This window comes from Solanum stenotomum, chromosome 6 (assembly GCF_019186545.1).
Source record: "Solanum stenotomum isolate F172 chromosome 6, ASM1918654v1, whole genome shotgun sequence".
NCBI lineage: Eukaryota > Viridiplantae > Streptophyta > Magnoliopsida > Solanales > Solanaceae > Solanum > Solanum stenotomum.
In genome coordinates, this window is record NC_064287.1 from 33,574,847 (window position 1) to 33,593,388 (window position 18,542).

Genomic DNA, 18,542 nt, shown 5'->3' on the forward strand with positions numbered 1-18,542 from the left:
TCAGGAGTTGAATACTCGACTTACTTCAACCCTAGTTTTGACTTTATCGGAAGGTTCAGATGGTTCCGTTTTGTATTGTGATTCCTCCAAAATTGGTTTTTGTTGTGTGTTGATGCAAAATGATAAGGTCGTAGCTTATGCTTCTATGCACCATGTCACGTCTAGTGTGTAGTCTTCGGTTGTGACACTCGTAATGTATACTTCATTTAAGTTATATAAAATAATTTGGGTGTATCAGAATATATAATTAATGTATAGTTAGTTTATGATTTATGTAAGTAAGTTATATTCAACATTTTGAATATACCATAATAATGTATAATGAGTGTTTCATGATTTATTTGGTTTAGATAATTATGGAGTAGTATTTTTTTTTTTTTTGAAAAAATAATAAATGGTGTTGGTTCGAAAAAAGATAAAAGGAAAATGAATACAAAAAATTGGGCCACGCTGGGTTTATTGGTAGGGAAGAGAGAGTTGCGTGTAGAAAAAAGCGCGTGGTTTGTGATAGTAGTTCCAACTAGAAGTGAAAAAGAGATACAGGCCAAGCCCTTCCACACATGCACTGTTTACGTCTCTCTGCACTCTCTCTCTGCCTACTTGCAGTGTTCATCTATCTATTTCTATTTGACAAGGAAGGAACAAACCCATTTGGTTCAATTGCATTTACAATACAGTATGTTCTCTGTTACTATTTCTTATCCAGATTTAACACTTTGATGAATACTTTGATGAATAGCTTGTCGTATATGAAGAGAATTGCAGTTTATACTAGTAAAATATTCATTCATGCTGTTTATAACCTACTCCATTCTCATTCTTATTCTCAATAAGCAAGACTACCCAACAAATTGGATTCCAGGGAATTTTTTTTAATCTTCCAATTATGCTTATTTGTAATCTCTAATTGATAATTTCATACCAGTGGTGACAGGGCTTTCATTTTATGCTTCCAATTTTAAGTTATTTTTAATTGCAATTCTGGGTTTCCTTGGAGAGGTTGAATTTTGTTATATTTGAATGGACAGCAACCAGGTTTGACAGTGTTTTTTTTCTTTCTATTTTTCAGATTCAACTTTACTACTCTGGCATTTTTGTTTTCAATCTCAAGGAGGTGCTGCTAATAAGTTAGGAGAAAATTTTGTTCGGTTATTTGAAAGTAAAAAGTTTGTGATGAATTATTTGGTAGTTTTGGGGTGTGGGTTTGTCTCGGTTTGGTGTTTATAGTTATGGGTTGTGTTTATTCAAGAGCTTGTATTGGGGAGATTTGTGCACCAAGGAATGTGGATGTTAAAGAGCCTAAAAATGTGAAACCTGCTGAAATTGCTGTATTTTCACCTGCTTCATCAAATGGGGAAGATGGAGAAATTAGAGATCAACTTAATCAATTAAGTCTATCTAGGGATAATGAAATTGGTATAAGAAGACTGTCAAGAGTCTCTGCACAATTTTTACCGCCTGATGGTTCACGGGTTGTAAAAGTTCCATCAGGGAATTATGAACTACGATGTTCGTTCCTATCTCAAAGAGGGTACTATCCTGATGCCCTTGATAAAGCTAATCAAGATAGTTTATGCATTCACACTCCATTTGGAACAAGTCCAGATGATCATTTCTTTGGTGTTTTTGATGGCCATGGAGAGTATGGAGCTCAATGCTCCCAATTTGCGAAAAATAAAATTTGTGAAAATTTGCTTAGGAACAGTAAATTTCATTTAGATGCTGTGGAGGCATGTCATGCGGCATTCTTGATGACCAACTCGCAGTTGCACGCTGACGCTATAGATGATAGCATGAGCGGAACAACTGCAATTACTATACTCGTACGAGGTACGACACTTTATGTCGCTAATAGCGGTGATTCAAGAGCTGTTATAGCTGAGAGACGGGGTGATGAAGTCGTGGCTGTTGACCTTTCAATCGACCAAACACCATTTAGGCCTGATGAGATTGAGCGGGTTAAGCTCTGTGGAGCAAGAGTTCTTACACTGGATCAGATTGAAGGATTGAAAAATCCAGATGTGCAATGTTGGGACACTGAAGAAGGTGATGATGGTGATCCTCCTAGGTTGTGGGTGCAAAATGGGATGTATCCTGGTACGGCTTTTACAAGAAGTATAGGTGATTCTGTCGCTGAGACAATTGGTGTTGTTGCAAATCCTGAAATTGTTGTTTTGGAGCTCACCTCAGATCATCCTTTCTTTGTGATTGCCAGTGATGGGGTATTTGAGTTTCTTTCCAGCCAAACTGTGGTGGACATGGTAATAAATTCTTCCTTCTCTTTCTACTTCCTATATCTTTAGGTTCTATTTATCCAACAAGTGGACTTAAAACTTATTCTGTTTATTTAGTACTGGTAAATAAAGTGCTTTGGGCTTTTGAGAACTTTGTCTATTTGCTTGACATGTGTGATTATCTGGTCATATCTGAATTACTATTAAGGATGTGCAGACTGTTGGAAATTAGTTAGAGGCTTCCACAAGACCATTGACCAATTTTTACACCCATAATATGGGAAGAAATAACTCTGCGCGAAACTATATTTTATCGACTAACCACAAAAGGATAGCTCATCTAAACCTTCAGTACACATCAATTCCCCAACCTATTTTGGAACAATACAGGGGAAAACTATATTCAGACAAAAGGAAATATCTGACAAAAACAAATAGCTTACCATAAAGTATTTTTATGTTTTCCTTATAATAGAACATCTTTTCTTTTGGGGGCATTTGAAATTTGATGAAATCTATACGTTATTCACAAATTGCGCACCTGACTCCACAATTACTGCAATGATGTCTTTTGTATCCAATACAATCTCTTAGTTGTTTGTGTATTTCAACTCTACATAAGATCAGTGTTGGGGCGAATTAATCAAGCCCTGTTGATTAGTTCAGGATGCTAGTGGGAAAAAAAATTATAGAACGAGTTTAAGACTATGCTGCACACCTTTTTTAATAGATTTGCAATCCAGAAGAATAAAAGCAGTGCGACTCATTTTCACTTTTGGGCAACATTCTCTTGAACTGCTTTCCCGAAGATAGAGAAAAGGAAATGTAGCTCTGGAAATTTCAGTACTTCTAGATCATTTCATGCCTTATATTGTAATTTATTGACCCAATTGAGACATAATTGATTGATTGAGTGATATTGTAATTTTTTGTTGGTACAAATAAATGATACATGTCAAATTGATGTGATTTTTGGAGTTGACAAGAACCAATCGACCAGGATTAAGTTCTTCAATAGAAAATAATGCATACATGGTCTGATTTCAAGAACAACAAAGGATGTAGAACTCGAAATCAAGTGATTCCAGAACGAGGTGAAAGATGACATTCTAAACTAACAAATAACTACTTGTTCAAAACAAGTAAAGAATGACTGCAAAACAAGTTGGAACAAGTTCTGATTGTCGAATATTAAGATGGATGAAATTATATAAGAGATGGACATATTTTAGGAAGGTAAAAGATAGATTGTAAACCAGCAACCACCACAATTTAGCCTAGAGGACGAACCACCGCCTAGATGTTTAAAGATTCAAAAATATCCACTACTTGAAGTAATATGGCTTAAAGATAAAGAAATGAACATTCGAGAAATGAATTTCAAAGTTTTATCTCAAAAAATAGCAGCTCAACTTCCATATGAGCATGTTTATTAGGAAGAAGCATTTGGTGAGACATTGGTTGGTGGTAGGCAAAACATCATTATAGCAGCTAAATGTCAAATGTCAATATGCATATATAGTAACACCTCACTGTAGCAGCCATGAAACTTTCAGACAAATGCTGCCACAATAGAGATTTGACTGTAACTCTAGTTGCTTATGTCGTTTCGGCATATAAGACCTCATAGATTCATATAAGAGGGGATGTATAATAGGGAGGTTGTGTCTTAGTGGCGAAGAATGGATTTAGTCTAGCATACCTCAATTCTTGATTAAGAAAAACTTATGAAGGATCGACCATCCCTTTAATACGTTAATCTACAAGAACGACAAATAATAATCTAACATTAGTAACTAACCAATAAACTCTGCCACACATATACAAGATAATGACACTCGATGAGCGACAAACTTGCAAAATTCGCAATTCATGACGTTTTTCATATTTATGCTATCTCGTTAGCAATAACAGCTCAACCACTTCCTTACAAGGCCATTCATTCTCCCTCCAACCTTGTAACAACCAAAAACAACCCAATACATATATCAATCTCAATAATTCAATTTACCGAAAAGGGTGAAACTCGGACTCACAGGCTTCTGATCACCATCTCGTAAGTCTCGCCTTGTAAACTATTCTCAAAAGGCCACTAGAATATCATTTATGGGAGTAGGAGAATAGACATACCTTACTTCGAAGAAAATCCAGCTCAAAACACTTCAAATCACTAAGGGAAACTAATTAACCTTCAAGAACTCCACATAACTAAGGTATGTTTTCATGAGCTAGGATGAGAAATACACTTGACTCCATGGAAGATTAACTTACCTTGAAGATACAGAGGAGGAGGGATTTAGGTCTGCTAGGGTTTATATCAAGGTAAGAAGATGAAGAAACATGAATAAAAAGTCTATTTTTGAGATTTGATTATAGACACCCTTGGATGTGCCACGTGTCCATCGCATGCGCTTGGGCACTATGCAGGATTGTAGTAAAACACATAAGAACTTTTTGTATTGAGGTCGAATTGGCGAACGATTTGATACTTTGGAAACTAGACTAGTAAACCTTTAATTTAATAGGTAATTCAACTCTTAACTCCTTATGTCCCGAGAGATAACATGTTTGAAGTTGGACCTTGTGCGAGCTCATTCGCAAACTTAACTCGTAGAAAAACTTCCAAACTCGACTTGTGTTTTTGAGTTCCCTTAACCCTTAGATCACTTCCAATACACCTCGTATACTTGTTATCATGCCAGTGCAATATAGCCTCTTTTGTTACTTAAAACATTAATTCAAATCGTCTTTATCACACTTTAAGGTCTTGCTAAATCTACTATATCACAACACTGTTGAGTCTCACCTCTCTCTTTCCTTTTTTTTTAATGACAAGGGAAACCCGCAGTCGCTACCCTTTGGGTGCGCACAGGGTAAAACCCCCGCTCCTATGCAATAGCTCGCAAACCACATAGGAGAGGTAACCCGCACTAGGCAAGCCCGGTGCGACGAGCTCGACCCAGAAGGCAAACCCCTTGCTTTGCAAGTAAGGGGTTTCGAACTTGAGACCTCCAACATGAAAGTCCCAAGCCCAAACCACTGGGCCACCCCTAAGGGTTCACCTCTCTCTTTCTCTGGGTCATTTTTTTTTGTCTAAATTCCTTTCTTTCCTTTTTCCTCTTATTCTAGTTCAATTAGTTCTCTTTGTTTTCTCTGAATCTTCGTATATTCGTCTAGAAGAAAAAAAAATTATTCTTTCTTACGTCTGATTGTTTACTTCTTTTTTTCTCACATATCACTCTCCTAGATCTGTTAAAGATTTTTACTTCTTTGTTTCATCGGTACTTCTTTTGTGACAAAAAAATGGTCCAACCTAATTGATCATCAGATTGATAAGTCAATTGTTTCTTCTACACCATCACTTGCAATTTCTACAGTAAAGTTAGATGGTTGTGGTAATTACACCTCTTGGGCAGCCTCTGTTGAGTTGTGGTTTATAAGTTAAGGATTTGAAGATCACTAGCTCAAAAACAGTAGTAATATTCGACCAGCGGATAGACGTGCTTGAGTTAAAATAGATGCACAATTGTTTAGTCTTCTGTGGAATTCACTTGTTTCCTCTACACCATCACGTGTTTGAAATTTTCCGGGCGCTACAATATATTTGTTGTGTGTCTGAACACCCACACATATATGTCTTCATATGTGTATTTATATATAAACTGTTAGTGCCCAAGCCAGCTTTCGCGCATCTCCTACTACCTCCCATCATGGAAGGTACCCGATCACTTTGTCCATCAAAATTTAGACAGATAAGAATTATTCACATTGTATTGCCTCCAGCTGGGAGTCAAAACATGATTTGAAGGTTGTTTTTCCAATTTTCGACCAAGCAATCCCTTGTTGGATCATGCAAAGAAATTGTTATTAATAGCATTCACGATTATTTTCTCATTCATATGTAATGTAGTTCCAATCAGCTCTATCTCTCTAGATCTGGTAGTAAGTTTTTTGCATTTGTTTTAGTTCATTGCTCAGTTAGCAATGGCAATGACCAAAGGAGGTCCTAGTCTTGAAAATGTGGACATGGAGGAAAAGCTAAACTTAGAGGGTAAAAGATGTTATCTTTTTCTTTTCCTGTTCAAAAAAAAAAAGATGACATAATTAGTGTTGCTAAAAGGCTCATTTTGAAGGTTACTAAATATTGTTGTCCAGTTTCACTCAAGGCAAGTTTAAGCCCACATTTTTATGCAAAATTTGTGTGCAACACCCTGCTTAAGCAAAGCTTTACCAAGGCACTAAAGAGCACCTTAAAGTTCATGAATTCTGTCTTGAACATAGCAGAACTAAACGATAAATCTTTCACCTAATTGTAGTTTTTCCTTCTTGTCCATATTATTGCTTGTTTGGGTTTATAATTATTATTTTCTTGAACTGCATATATATTCCTTATCATTCCCTTCAGTTGCAACTTCCTACATTGAAGTTCATGGTTTATTTGTGCTTTGGGCTTAAAGCTCCAGTAGACCTCAACACTCCTTTTTTCCGCTTTTCATCTTGGATTACATTGGTGCATAAGACCTAAAATTAGGTGTTGTTCAAGATAAGGGCTCACTCAACCAATGTTTTAATATAGGCACCAAGAGGCACCACTCATCACCACAGTATCTATCTTGAAGAGACATTTTGTTTTTCAAAATTGAAGAGACATTAATAGTCAATAAATATAGCTTGCGAATTGATATGTGAACTGTTAATATATGTTAGATATGTTAGTTGAATAAGACTAGAAAATTATACGGTAAGAATCTAGTCATTAGATTGGAACTAAAAGCTGCCCTAAGGTTTTGGTTTAACGGTAAAGGTACAATGTTGTATGTGTGGTAGACACACATCACTAGTTTGAATTCTGTTGGTGAACCATGACTAAAATACAAGTGGAGAAGAGAAGAGGAGGGCCTACTATCCGCTGAGTTTTGAAACTATAAATAATGGATTTCTTGATTATAAAGAAAGTCAAATCAGAAGCTGCATCTTTTCATCTGAATAAAAACCTTAGAAGGTATTTAAACTGAAACGTCACAATTTTAATGTTAACTGTAGTTCTACAATTCCTTTGTTCCTATAATTGCTGTTTGTTTATACTTATTTTCTCATGCATTACTTTATACTTCTTCACTAAAGCTCGCGTTTAGTTTTGCACATAAACGGCAGCAAAGCAGCTACATTTACAGGCATTTCTCCTTTGACAACACTAGATGTAGTGTAATCATAATCCATGAGGTCATTTTTGGTAGCAATAACATTTATCAGAAGGATGTTTCTGATATTCCTAGTATTTTAGAGTTCTTATGACCTCCATAGGAGTTCTTTTTCTTTCGCAACTTTTGGATGTAAGTATTACTAGAATACTCCTTGTGTATTCTTTTGTTTATAATATAAGTTACCTTTCTCAAAAAAACAATTTCTGGTAAAGTAGCAGAAGCGAAAATTTACCTTAATCTATGCAAAAGTCTGCAGAACAGGATTTTTATACTTAATTATGTAGATATCGCTATGTATTTCTTTACTTTCTTTTTGGAGTAAAAATGAAGTAGAAGGAGCAGTTGATTTCATTAGCTTTCTACACAATCTGTGAGAGCTACTTTTGGTTTACTCAGTGGTCTATATCAGCATACTCTTACTGCTAATACATTTTTTTATAAAGTTAGTGGTATTAATAACAGCATCAGGAAGATATATATATATATATATATATTATATATAACTTTACCTTGGCAAAAAGTAATACATAGCTGGGGATACTACTGCTGCACTGTTACTAAAGGAATGATATAAATTTTGCTTAAAAGAGTTCCAGAAGCAGTTATTTGTGCTACTCAAAACAATTGAACTAACACAGTTCTGACAACAGTTTATTGATGTTTAAACCAAAAAACTGCTAAGATAAATTTCTTAAGAAAAAAAGGTCTTTTGGATCCCACAGGCTTTATCTAGCCTTTGAGGCATCCTGTGTCTTTGTTTTTATAAGCTGGCGTACGGGCCAACTCGCATGCACCTCGACTATACTGGGTAACTCTATCCACCAAGTCTTGGGCTGATAGGAAGAAATCACCTAGAAATTTTTGTCTCTTGGGATTTGAATTTAAGACCTCATGGTTCCCTAGCCACTTCACTAACCACTAGGCCTTACCGTGGGTACACGTGGTGTTTAATTGACAATTTTAGTTAAACACTTGTAGGCTTATTAATCATCATTTTTCGATATTGTTCTTTCTGTTGTATAACACCAGTTTGCTCTCATGTATGTTTTCTCTGTCTGTAATATTTCTGTGTTCCACCTCAACAAGTCTCCTAAGATCAGTTGAGAATGCTGACATGATGCAAGCACGGTGTTTACTCTGTTTGTTTTTGTGTTTTTCCTGTTAATAATCCAAATTCTCTCAATGACCTTGTAGGTCGCAAAGTATAAGGATCCGCGTGATGCTTGTGCTGCAATTGTTGCTGAGTCATACCGTCTTTGGCTACAGTATGAAACTCGCACAGATGATATTACCGTGATAGTTGTACAAGTAAATGGATTGACTAATGTAAGATGCTTTCTTTGCTTTGATATTCTCTGTTCGGAATTATTTTATACTTTCTGTAATTTAAATGTTCACTCATTACATTTATTTTATTGTCAGGTTGCGGTTGGTCAATCAATAAGTTCTGATGTTGTTTTACGACCACCATTGCCTCAGGTTGTGGAATTATCTGGATCAGAATCTCCATCAGTTATGAACTGGAATTCTAGGATTCAACGTGCCAGGCAAGATATATCACGGGCACGACTGCGTGCTATTGAGAGTTCCTTAGAGAATGGGCAGATATGGGTTCCCCCATCTCCAGCCCATAGGAAGACATGGGAAGAAGAAGTAACCGTTCTTTCTTTATCTATTTCCGTATGATATGCTGTTCTGGAAAATAAAGAATCTTATAACCCACACCCTCAATTGTTATCAGTTTAATCGATCTCATGGTTGAAAAGTAAATCACATCTCTGCTTCACAGGCACAGATTGAACGGGTTTTGCATGATCATTTTCTTTTTAGAAAGCTTACAGATTCTCAGTGTCAAGTTTTGTTGGATTGTATGCAAAGAGTTGAGGTTCAAGTTGGAGACATTGTAGTCAAACAGGTAAATTCTCTTGATAGAGTTTTGATCCAGCAATATAATATTGTTAAAGAAGCTCCAAATTCAAAAGCACAGTATTCTTATAAGTTTTCCTGTATTTTTGGTCTTAGAGGATTTCAATTTTTCATATTTCATGTTTGAGGAAGAAACATGTGATCTTAGACTTACAATTTCTTGTGCACTAAATTCTGACACTCTGAGAATTCTCAGTATTACCAAACGATCAATGTTTTGCAGGGTGGAGAATGTGACTCTTTCTATGTCGTTGGAAGTGGGGAATTTGAGGTCTTAGCAACACAGGTGGGAGTTGTTTTTCCGCTTGATTTTGTTTAAATGTGATCAAACTCACTGTGCATGGTTTCACCATAGTCTCTGGCCAAATCTTAAAACCATCAGATTCATTATTATCATGTAAAGAAGCTTGTCCCAATTAATGTCCGTCATATCTAATTTGAAGTTTTCAACTTTGAATTACAAATGCCAGGATGAGATAAACGGAGAAGCTCCTAGGGTTCTTCAGCACTACACAGCTGATAAGCTGTCATCCTTTGGGGAGCTGGCTCTGATGTAAGATCTCTGTTCTTTCCATTGGAATTCATTAAAATTCAAATTTGATATCTTTCTTTGAGGGGAAAGTGAAATACCGTTCTAGAGGGTCTATTTGCGGAACTGTTATATATTCCCCTCTAGTTTTCACTCCCAGATAAAGCCGTATAATACTGAACAAATAATCAACCTTGAGATTATGTTATTCTGGAGCTTTGCACCAAAATACTAGTTTTCTTAGTTCTTTTTGTATCCTCTCACAATCTGAAGCAGCAATGGCAATATGTCCCTTCTCTTTTTCAAATGAAGTGCTGTGTCCTATCACCTGACTTACCTGTTTGGCCATTATATCTTTCTTGTGTGGTTCATAAATATTGCAAGACCATAGTACTGGTTTATTAGTTACAGTTGATTAATCTCTCCGCTCTTTGAATCATCTGTAGAATTATTTTGGCTATCTCTGTTTTGCGCTGAATTCAGTCTTACTACAGGTACAATAAACCACTCCAAGCTTCTGTTCGTGCTGTCACCAATGGAATTTTGTGGGAACTTAAACGAGAAGATTTTAGAGGAATTCTTGTGTCAGAGTTTTCTAATTTGTCTTCATTGAAGCTTCTGCGTTCTGTAGATCTTCTATCAAGATTGACAATTTTACAACTAAGTCATATTGCAGATATGGTTTCAGAAGTTCCCTTTTCTGATGGACAGACAATAGTAAATGAGGTACCTATTTCAAATTTCTTCCCTTGCCTGCTTACAGTTTGCTCCATTTAAAATGATAATTTTTCTTTATGACTACTGCCTTCTGCTTGTGATTTTCTCTTACACATGATTTGGATTTGTTTGCAGAAACAGGAGCCTTTGGGCCTATACATTATCCAGAAAGGGGTTGTAAAAATTACATTTGACATGGATTTAGTAAAATCTGAAAATGCATCAAGTCTCCTGTGTGAAAACCAAAAGCAGGATGATATACAGAACAAAAAAAGCATAACAGTCGAGAAGAGTGAAGGGAGCTACTTTGGGGAATGGACACTTCTTGGGGAACAGGTTGCCTCTTTGAGTGTCATTGCTGTTGGTGATGTGGTATGCGCTATCTTAACTAAGGAGAAGTTTGATTCAGTTGTGGGTCCTTTGGCAAAGCTCTCGCAGGATGAACTTAGGTATGACAAAAATTTAGTGAAACAGAAGTTACCAAAGCAAAAGAAAAAAGACGTCTGCATTCTTTGTTTAACATTTTGGGTCTGATAGATGTATGATGTAAAGTGATTTTAAGTCTTTACTTTTTCGTTGCATCTATGACTAAAATGTTTTGCAAACATTTATGTAGGGCAAAGGGCCATCAAACAATTCTCTCTTCAGAATCTGTCCAAAGCTTTGACACTTTGACGCTTGAAAGATTGCAGCTTGCTGATTTGGTGAGGTTCTTTTTACTTCTTCCTAACGTATTTTCAGAAAACCTGTTAATAGACAGATGTTTGAATCAATTAGCTATTTGTCCAGGAGTGGAAGACTTGCTTATATTCGACTGACTGCAGTGAGATTGGCCTAGTTCGTCTAAGAGACTCAGGTTGTTTTTCTGCATTTCGTCTGTTGTTTTGTTACGACCTCATTAGTTCTCTTTGTTTTTAATGCTGATATATGCAGAATACATTCCTTTGGGGGCCTTTTCTCTCTTGGTTTTACTTTGTGTCTGACCAGTAATACCTTTTAGAAACAGTTTGTGGGCGTACTAGAATCTTGATGATTGTATTCAGTTAAGGAATGAAAAAATTTCTCGTCTTTCTGCAGATAAGATGTTTAGCTTGAAGAGGTTTTCAAAGAAGAAAATTAAAATGCTTGGGAAAGAAGCACAAGTATTAAATGAGAAGAATCTATTGAAGCAAATGAATACAGTAGCTTCAGTACCTCAAGTTTTATGTACTTGTGCTGATGAAATTCATGCTGGCATAGTTCTGGACACATGCCTGGCTTGCTCTGTGGTAGCAATACTTAACAACCCCCTTGATGAGGAGTCCACACGTTTCTGTGCTGCATCAGTTGTCATTGCTCTGGAAGACTTGCACAATGTAAGTTGACTCCTGGTCCTAGTTATTATAAGCACATGGTAATTTCAGAATTTAACTCTTTTCCTTATTCCTTCCATTATCAGAATGGCATACTTTATAGAGGTGTTTCTCCTGACGTACTAATGTTAGACCAAACTGGCCATATCCAGGTAAATATTGCTCTTGTAGTGTATTGCCTTCAGAGTTTTTCTTATGTAGACCACTATAAATGACAAGGTTCTTTTACAATTTAGGCTTGCATGGTTTGTTGTATAAGAAAATTCAATATCAATCTAGATCTCTTCATTATTGAAGGGAAACCTTTTTCTGTATCTATAGGTCCGTGAGTTTGAGCCGTGGAATCAACCACTAATGCTTGTGTCAGGGTAGTCTGCCTACATTATACCTTCTTGGGATGCGCTCCTCTGGATTCTGTGTGAATGTCGGATGCTTCGTGCACTGGGCTGTCCTTTTTAAATCTTTGTATTTTTAATAGGCTTCCAATATAAAACATTGCATAACGAAATGTGTGAATTATCAATCTTAGGATAAAGTTAGATCTTTACTTTGGTATTACAATCTCTGCACAAGAATCTATATCTTTTTTTTTTATTTCATAACAATCGTTGTATTGCATAATGATTCATGCTTTGTTATTTGCTACTGAACCGCATAACTCCAACATATAATACCTACATAACTATTTCGTGAAACAATGGTGAAAACCTCAAATGGTCCTTAGTTATAGTGATAGGTTTATTATGGTCTTCGATATATACTATAAAAAGTAGGTTTTGGGTCTAACTCACACCCCAAAGGTAGCTCAAATGGAGGAGGATTGCCCAAGCTTTATAAGGAGACCACCCATATTATTAACCACTAATGTGGGACTTTTTCTATCTTTAACATATCCTAGTGATTAGTGAATATAATATCCTTTATATATGCAAAAAGTGGACAAATTTTGTCTAAGTCAGTTTAACATCCTACAATTAACAGGAAAAGGCAAGTGGGTGACAGATCTGAAGTAAAAATCAAAACAAATAAAAGAAACCAAATTTTCTTCCAAGATATAAAGATAGGGATAAATACTTATGTTTTACGGCTAAAAATGTTTTATGTCAATAGATACATAATGGATTCAATGGAGGAAGAACAATGACATACTGACGTATGTAGTTAAGCTGATGGTTGTACTAGAATAGTGAGGAGCATTCAAAGGATGATTTGTTGGTGAGATTAGTGATTTGCAGCTCAAAAATAATAATGAGAGCTCCAATAGGACCTCTTACTAGCCCACTGCCATAGCAGGTCCATCCTTTAGCAGTAATACCTCTGCTCATCTCTTGAACTCCCTGTTGGAACCTTATAAAGGGAATCCTTTGGAATGCCTGCAGAGTGGGGCTGTTAGTTGGGACGGAATGGAACAGGATGAGTAAGGGGGATCAGGATAGGACAGGACATGGTAGGGGAAAAGGGAAGATTGAGTATAAGGAGCCGGGTTCGGGGAACTGGGAAGGGATACTGCACCGGCCCACATTCCGGTGCCTGGTGGGCCGGGTTGTATCGGGACATGATGGGGGTGGGTTGGGACTGGACAGGATGGGATCTAGGGGAATTTTTTTCCTTTAAAAAAATTGTATATAAACACGGGAATATTTGAACAAAAATAATTCCAAGGCTAAAAGCCTCCAATTTTATTTGATAAAAAATTGAACTTGATATTTTTTTATACAATTTCTAATTTGCAAAATAGTATTTCAAGTTCAAAAGTTGCAAATAACTCAGTAAAATTTGCCTTAAAAGAAAACTACATAACTTTAGAGACTCCTTCCAATTGTGCTATAGTTTCAAGCATCTCTTCCATTAAAATTGGAACATCTTTGTCAAATTCCTCGCATTCACTGTTGCAGCTTCCTATTGGTAGGATCTCATTATAAATTGTGTCATCTTTATCATTAACCTCTGGGTGGCCAAAATTTCTTCTCTCCTCTTTGATCCAATCTCTGAATAAGACTGCAATGTTTAAGTTGTCCCCCCGCCAACAAGTGTCTTTGCTTTTTTGAGATGGAACCTGTGTACCAAACACACGTATAATTGAGGTTGATAGTTGAATCTTGTTCATTCCCCAAGCTAGTTGCCAATTTCACTCTCAATTTCCAAATAATTAATAGCATATAAAATATTTCAATATGGAGTAGGAAGTTGCAAATTACATAGTAAAATTTCAATACTCCTGCAATTTTTGAGAGAGATTAAAGAGACTGTAGGAAGATTTGTGTGAAATGAAAATGGGGTATTTATTGTTGAGAATTAAGGCCAAAGTGTAATTTCTTAAACTTGTGGATTAAAAATAAATTTTAGGGGTTTTGGGGGCCGTTTCTAGCCGTTTCAAACAGCTATTTCTTCTGAAGGGCTGTTGGGTAACAACTATTTTGGTCCAACTTTTAAAATAGAATTCCGTTTATAACAGGACCGAAATTCAGATGAGCTAACCGAAATTATTATGCTGCCAGTCGAAACAATTTCACCAAACAGTTTGCACGGCAAAAATAGCTTACAGGCTCGTTCTATATACTGGGAAAGAGAAGCACTTATACCACAGATAATTCTATGTTTTGTTTAGTTTTGTGACCTACTGAAGAAATTTACTTTAGTGATAAGCCAGATAAACTTCACTTCAGGTTCTATGAAATTAAGGTCCTTTTGATTGTCCCACATTTTGGTTGAGTCAGGTCAATTGGAGAAGAAGTCTGGTGTGTTTGCTTATTTTATTTTTTACTGCTGCTCGGTTAAATGCTTGCAATTCTCCATTGGTTATGGAGGTTTTCTGCCAGTTTTACATACTTAGCCACTTAGGGGACGATTTGTATTCAGTGGTACGTATTAAGGAACAAGATAAACCTTCCACTGTACATTGGGGACTGTTTAGATTCTTTCCTCTAAATGACCCTGGAGAGTATGTTGCTGGATAATTACTTTTTTTCAATAATGATATTCCTTTATTGATTTTCTGTAGCTAGTGGAATTCAGATTTGCCAAGAAGATTTCTTCTGAGTTGGATGAGAGGACATTTACCATATGCGGAATGGCAGATTCTCTAGCTCCAGAAATAGTCCAAGGGAAAGGCCATGGCTTTGCTGCTGACTGGTAAAATCCTACTTCCCTATCGGCCAAAATTTATTCAAGTACTACATATGACTGAAAAAAGTTAATTCAGTAATTAAAGGATTGCTATTATGGAGATGAAGAATTGGTCAACTTGGATCTATTCTGAGGAAACCTAGTTTAACAGAGAAGAAGTGCAATCGAAGGCAATTAGTGCAACATTTTGAAATTGCTCTAATTATTGAAATGCTTAAGAGAAGTCTTACAAAGATGCATGGTTTCTGCCTATCGTGATGTCTAAAATACAGTTGGTTATCCAAGTGATTCAGTGAGTATAATGATGTGATGCAAACATCACTAACGAGCATCAGCAGCCATTTATCCCTCTTACCCTTGGAATATCTCAAAGTTTGAAATAATTACTATAGGCTAATAATGCATCACATACTACCAGATCAGATTCTTAGTCTGATTGATTAACTTTAAATAAGTGTATAGTTATCATGCTTTGGTAATTATTTTAAGATGGCAGTTATCTGGAAGTTGTGAATCTTGAAATGATAAGTGTCCTGTCTCTTCTGACTGTAAAATTACAAATGTGAATCTATCATTTTGTTTTATCTTCTATGTAGTGAGTGGTTTTGTGTGCATGTGTATATATTTTGTGTGATACATCAAAGGGGGAAAAGATATTTTACCCATGACCTCATTGTCATGAGGTATGAGTTTAGCTTTACAGTTACCGAGCTGTACCCTGAAGACATGCACAATAGAATCGTTACTGCCTCTAGAATTTTTCTTAATCTAATGAAGTTTACTCATTCATGAGAGAGATTATTCACTCAAGTTAGAGCAGTGTTTGGAAGGCAAACTTGCAGCCGTACCTGTCTGGTCTTCTCTTGTTTATTTTCTGGGATTTGGAATGAGGAGATAATGAAGTTAGGTGCTCTTTCATGGTGAAAGTCATTTAGAAACAATCCACATGCTTCAAAATGATGAAGTTGTATAGTGAAAACATGTAGAAGTAATGTAACTTAATTCTTAAAACCCTAGAAGGAACAAATGTCTCAGGTTGGTTAGTTTGTGAAGGGAGAAGCTGCTGCAAATGAGTTAACTGGAAGACAATGATGAGTGACTTGTAAGGCCACCTACTCAAGCGTTTCCTACTTTCCCTCTGTGCTTTCTCCTTGAAGAGTAAATCAAATTTCCTAGTGTCCTTCCCCCCTACCCTCCTCCTCTTCTGGGGAAGAGAACTGGAAAGTCTTCTAACACTTGCATTGACTACCATGTCTTCGGAAGCGTCTTTTAGTTGATTCACTGGACACACTTCTATTTTGAGCAAGCAACTTTGTAGAGATGTCATGCTTCTTCAAGTCTTCAGCTACATATAGATTTCTCAAAAAATCATAAGTGCTTATTTTGTGGCACAAGCTATTTCTCCAACTTATATTCTTGACTGACATTTGCTAGTTGAAATTGACAGGTGGGCTTTGGGAACATTGATCTACTTCATGCTACAAGGTGAAATGCCATTCGGATCATGGAGAGAGAGTGAGCTTACATTTGCAAGGATTGCTAAAGGACAGCTGACACTTCCACATATATTCAGCCCAGAAGCTGTTGATCTCATTACCAAGGTATCACCAGGTCTAAAAGAATTGATTGCTTTATACATAAGAGGATTGGAATTGGAAAAATGGCTGATTATATGTTATGACTTAGAAATGCGTTACTTTCTTATCCATGATTCCATTCTTTTTGTCCTTCAAACCAACAGCAAGGCTATTGGTTTTTTTTTATACAAGTTCTCCAATTTCTTGGTATCCTTTCCAGTATCTTGACATAAATTTTGTGCCAGTTACTTCAAGTTGATGAAAAGCTAAGACTCGGAAGCCAAGGTGTTGACTCTATTAAAAGTCATCCCTGGTTTCTTGATGTTGATTGGAAAGCAATAGCAGATCATCGAAGTCCTGTTCCTGCAGAGATTCTCTCTCGTATAAGTCAACGCTTGGAAAACCATGGTGATGAGAACATAGCTTCCCTACATTCCCCTAATCGTGATATGGAGGAGCTTAACACTCCAGAGTGGCTTCAAGACTGGTAGCACGTTATTATTGGAGTTCTGCCCATCACATTCCATGATGACGCTACCAACAAAATTGACCAGTTTATTGTTTCATAACTGTCCGTATTGGAGACTCAATTCAAATGAACTGAGTGATGGTGCATCTAGATCATGTTCTCCTGTTCATCAACATGTGGCCCTCCTAGAGAGAAAATGTCTTGCTGCTTTTCTTGGACATTCATTTGCTTATGTTAGACGTATTATAAGGTTCATACTTATGTTCTTTTGTGAAAATTTACCATGCCTATGTAAATACGTAATACGTAAATTAAACACAGAGTCCTTTTATTGCATCCTAACAAGTCTCCCCATCTCACTCCATCAAAAAAGAAAATATGTATCTCTTAAAAGTGTCCATGGCTGAGAGAAGCCATGTTGCACCCAATTTATCAGATTTTTGGTCTTATATTTGTTATTTTAAAAAAATGAAGAGCTTTTTGTTCTATAAAGTATTCTCCAAATTGGAGCTGTGTTTCTTTGTTTTTGAACCTATTGTTGTAGTTATTTGAGGTTCCCTGTGCCTTGTATTGAGTGAAGGAGATTTCACCAAAAGCATGGTATACTGATTGCATTTGGTTTGTTGAGAGAAGCAACTACAAATGGACTGATGGACATATTCTTTGGCTTAGCTAACTTTTGCTATATTGTTTGTAATTGCAATGAGTTATTGTTTGCAAAATATCCCCTTGTATGATGCAGTTTTGGTAATAGTAGTTGTAGCCCCACTTCTCAATTGAGTTGACTAACAAATATTCAATAGAAAAGATGGAAGAAGAGCACAAAATGATATTTAACTAATATGGCACTTAGGATGTCAAGTACAACCCTAACGAATTTTCTGCTTTATTCTGGGCTACCTAAGTAGGCATATTTGGATATCGATATGGCACTTAGAATCATGTGAATCTTAGAATTCTTTGCGGATCTGAGTTCCCACTTCAGTTAATTCATTTTGATATTTGTGGTCCAATGAATGTGAGGGCAAGGTCTGGTGCTACATACTTTGTTTAAATTCACGCGTTTTGTTTATGTCTATTTGATTTCTCATAAATCTGAAGCACTTGAGTGCTTTAAAAGATATATGAATGAAGTTTAAAATAAATAAGATAACAGCATATAGGTTTTAAAAACTGATCGAGGATGTGAATATTTGTCAAAAAAATTAAATAAATATGTATTGAAAAGGGATTATCAGAACTACTCTTTATACACTTCAACAAAATGGTGTAGCTGAAAGAAGGAATAAAACATTATTAGAGATAACTAGGTCAATGGTGGCCTAGACAAATTTGTCTATCTCTTTTTAGGGAGATGCATTATTGATTGCAGCCTACATATTGAATAAGGTGCTTTCTAAATCTGTAT

The 18,542-nt window shown here is 36.2% G+C and overlaps 1 protein-coding gene across 1 annotated transcript; it reads left to right on the top strand.

Annotated features, from left to right (window-relative positions):
- Nucleotides 1-520: 520 nt before the first annotated feature.
- LOC125868539 (protein phosphatase 2C and cyclic nucleotide-binding/kinase domain-containing protein) lies at nucleotides 521-17,619 on the top strand. Its single transcript, XM_049549164.1, has 16 exons — nucleotides 521-676; nucleotides 1,070-2,261; nucleotides 8,633-8,764; nucleotides 8,861-9,091; nucleotides 9,228-9,353; nucleotides 9,588-9,650; nucleotides 9,835-9,917; nucleotides 10,388-10,619; nucleotides 10,746-11,059; nucleotides 11,227-11,314; nucleotides 11,400-11,466; nucleotides 11,688-11,965; nucleotides 12,049-12,114; nucleotides 14,964-15,094; nucleotides 16,536-16,689; nucleotides 16,911-17,619. Exons 2-16 carry the CDS (start codon nucleotides 1,230-1,232, stop codon nucleotides 17,154-17,156), a joined length of 3,243 nt encoding a protein of 1,080 aa, XP_049405121.1. The 5' UTR covers nucleotides 521-676; nucleotides 1,070-1,229; the 3' UTR covers nucleotides 17,157-17,619.
- Nucleotides 17,620-18,542: the final 923 nt, after the last annotated feature.

Coding starts and splice junctions, on each gene's coding strand:
- LOC125868539 (XM_049549164.1), top strand. CDS start 1,230: ATGGGTTGTGTTTATTCAAGAGCTTGTATTGGGGAGATTTGTGCACCA. Junction 9,651..9,834: donor TTGAGGTCTTAGCAACACAG/GTGGGAGTTGTT, acceptor TACAAATGCCAG/GATGAGATAAACGGAGAAGC. Junction 15,095..16,535: donor CATGGCTTTGCTGCTGACTG/GTAAAATCCTAC, acceptor TGAAATTGACAG/GTGGGCTTTGGGAACATTGA.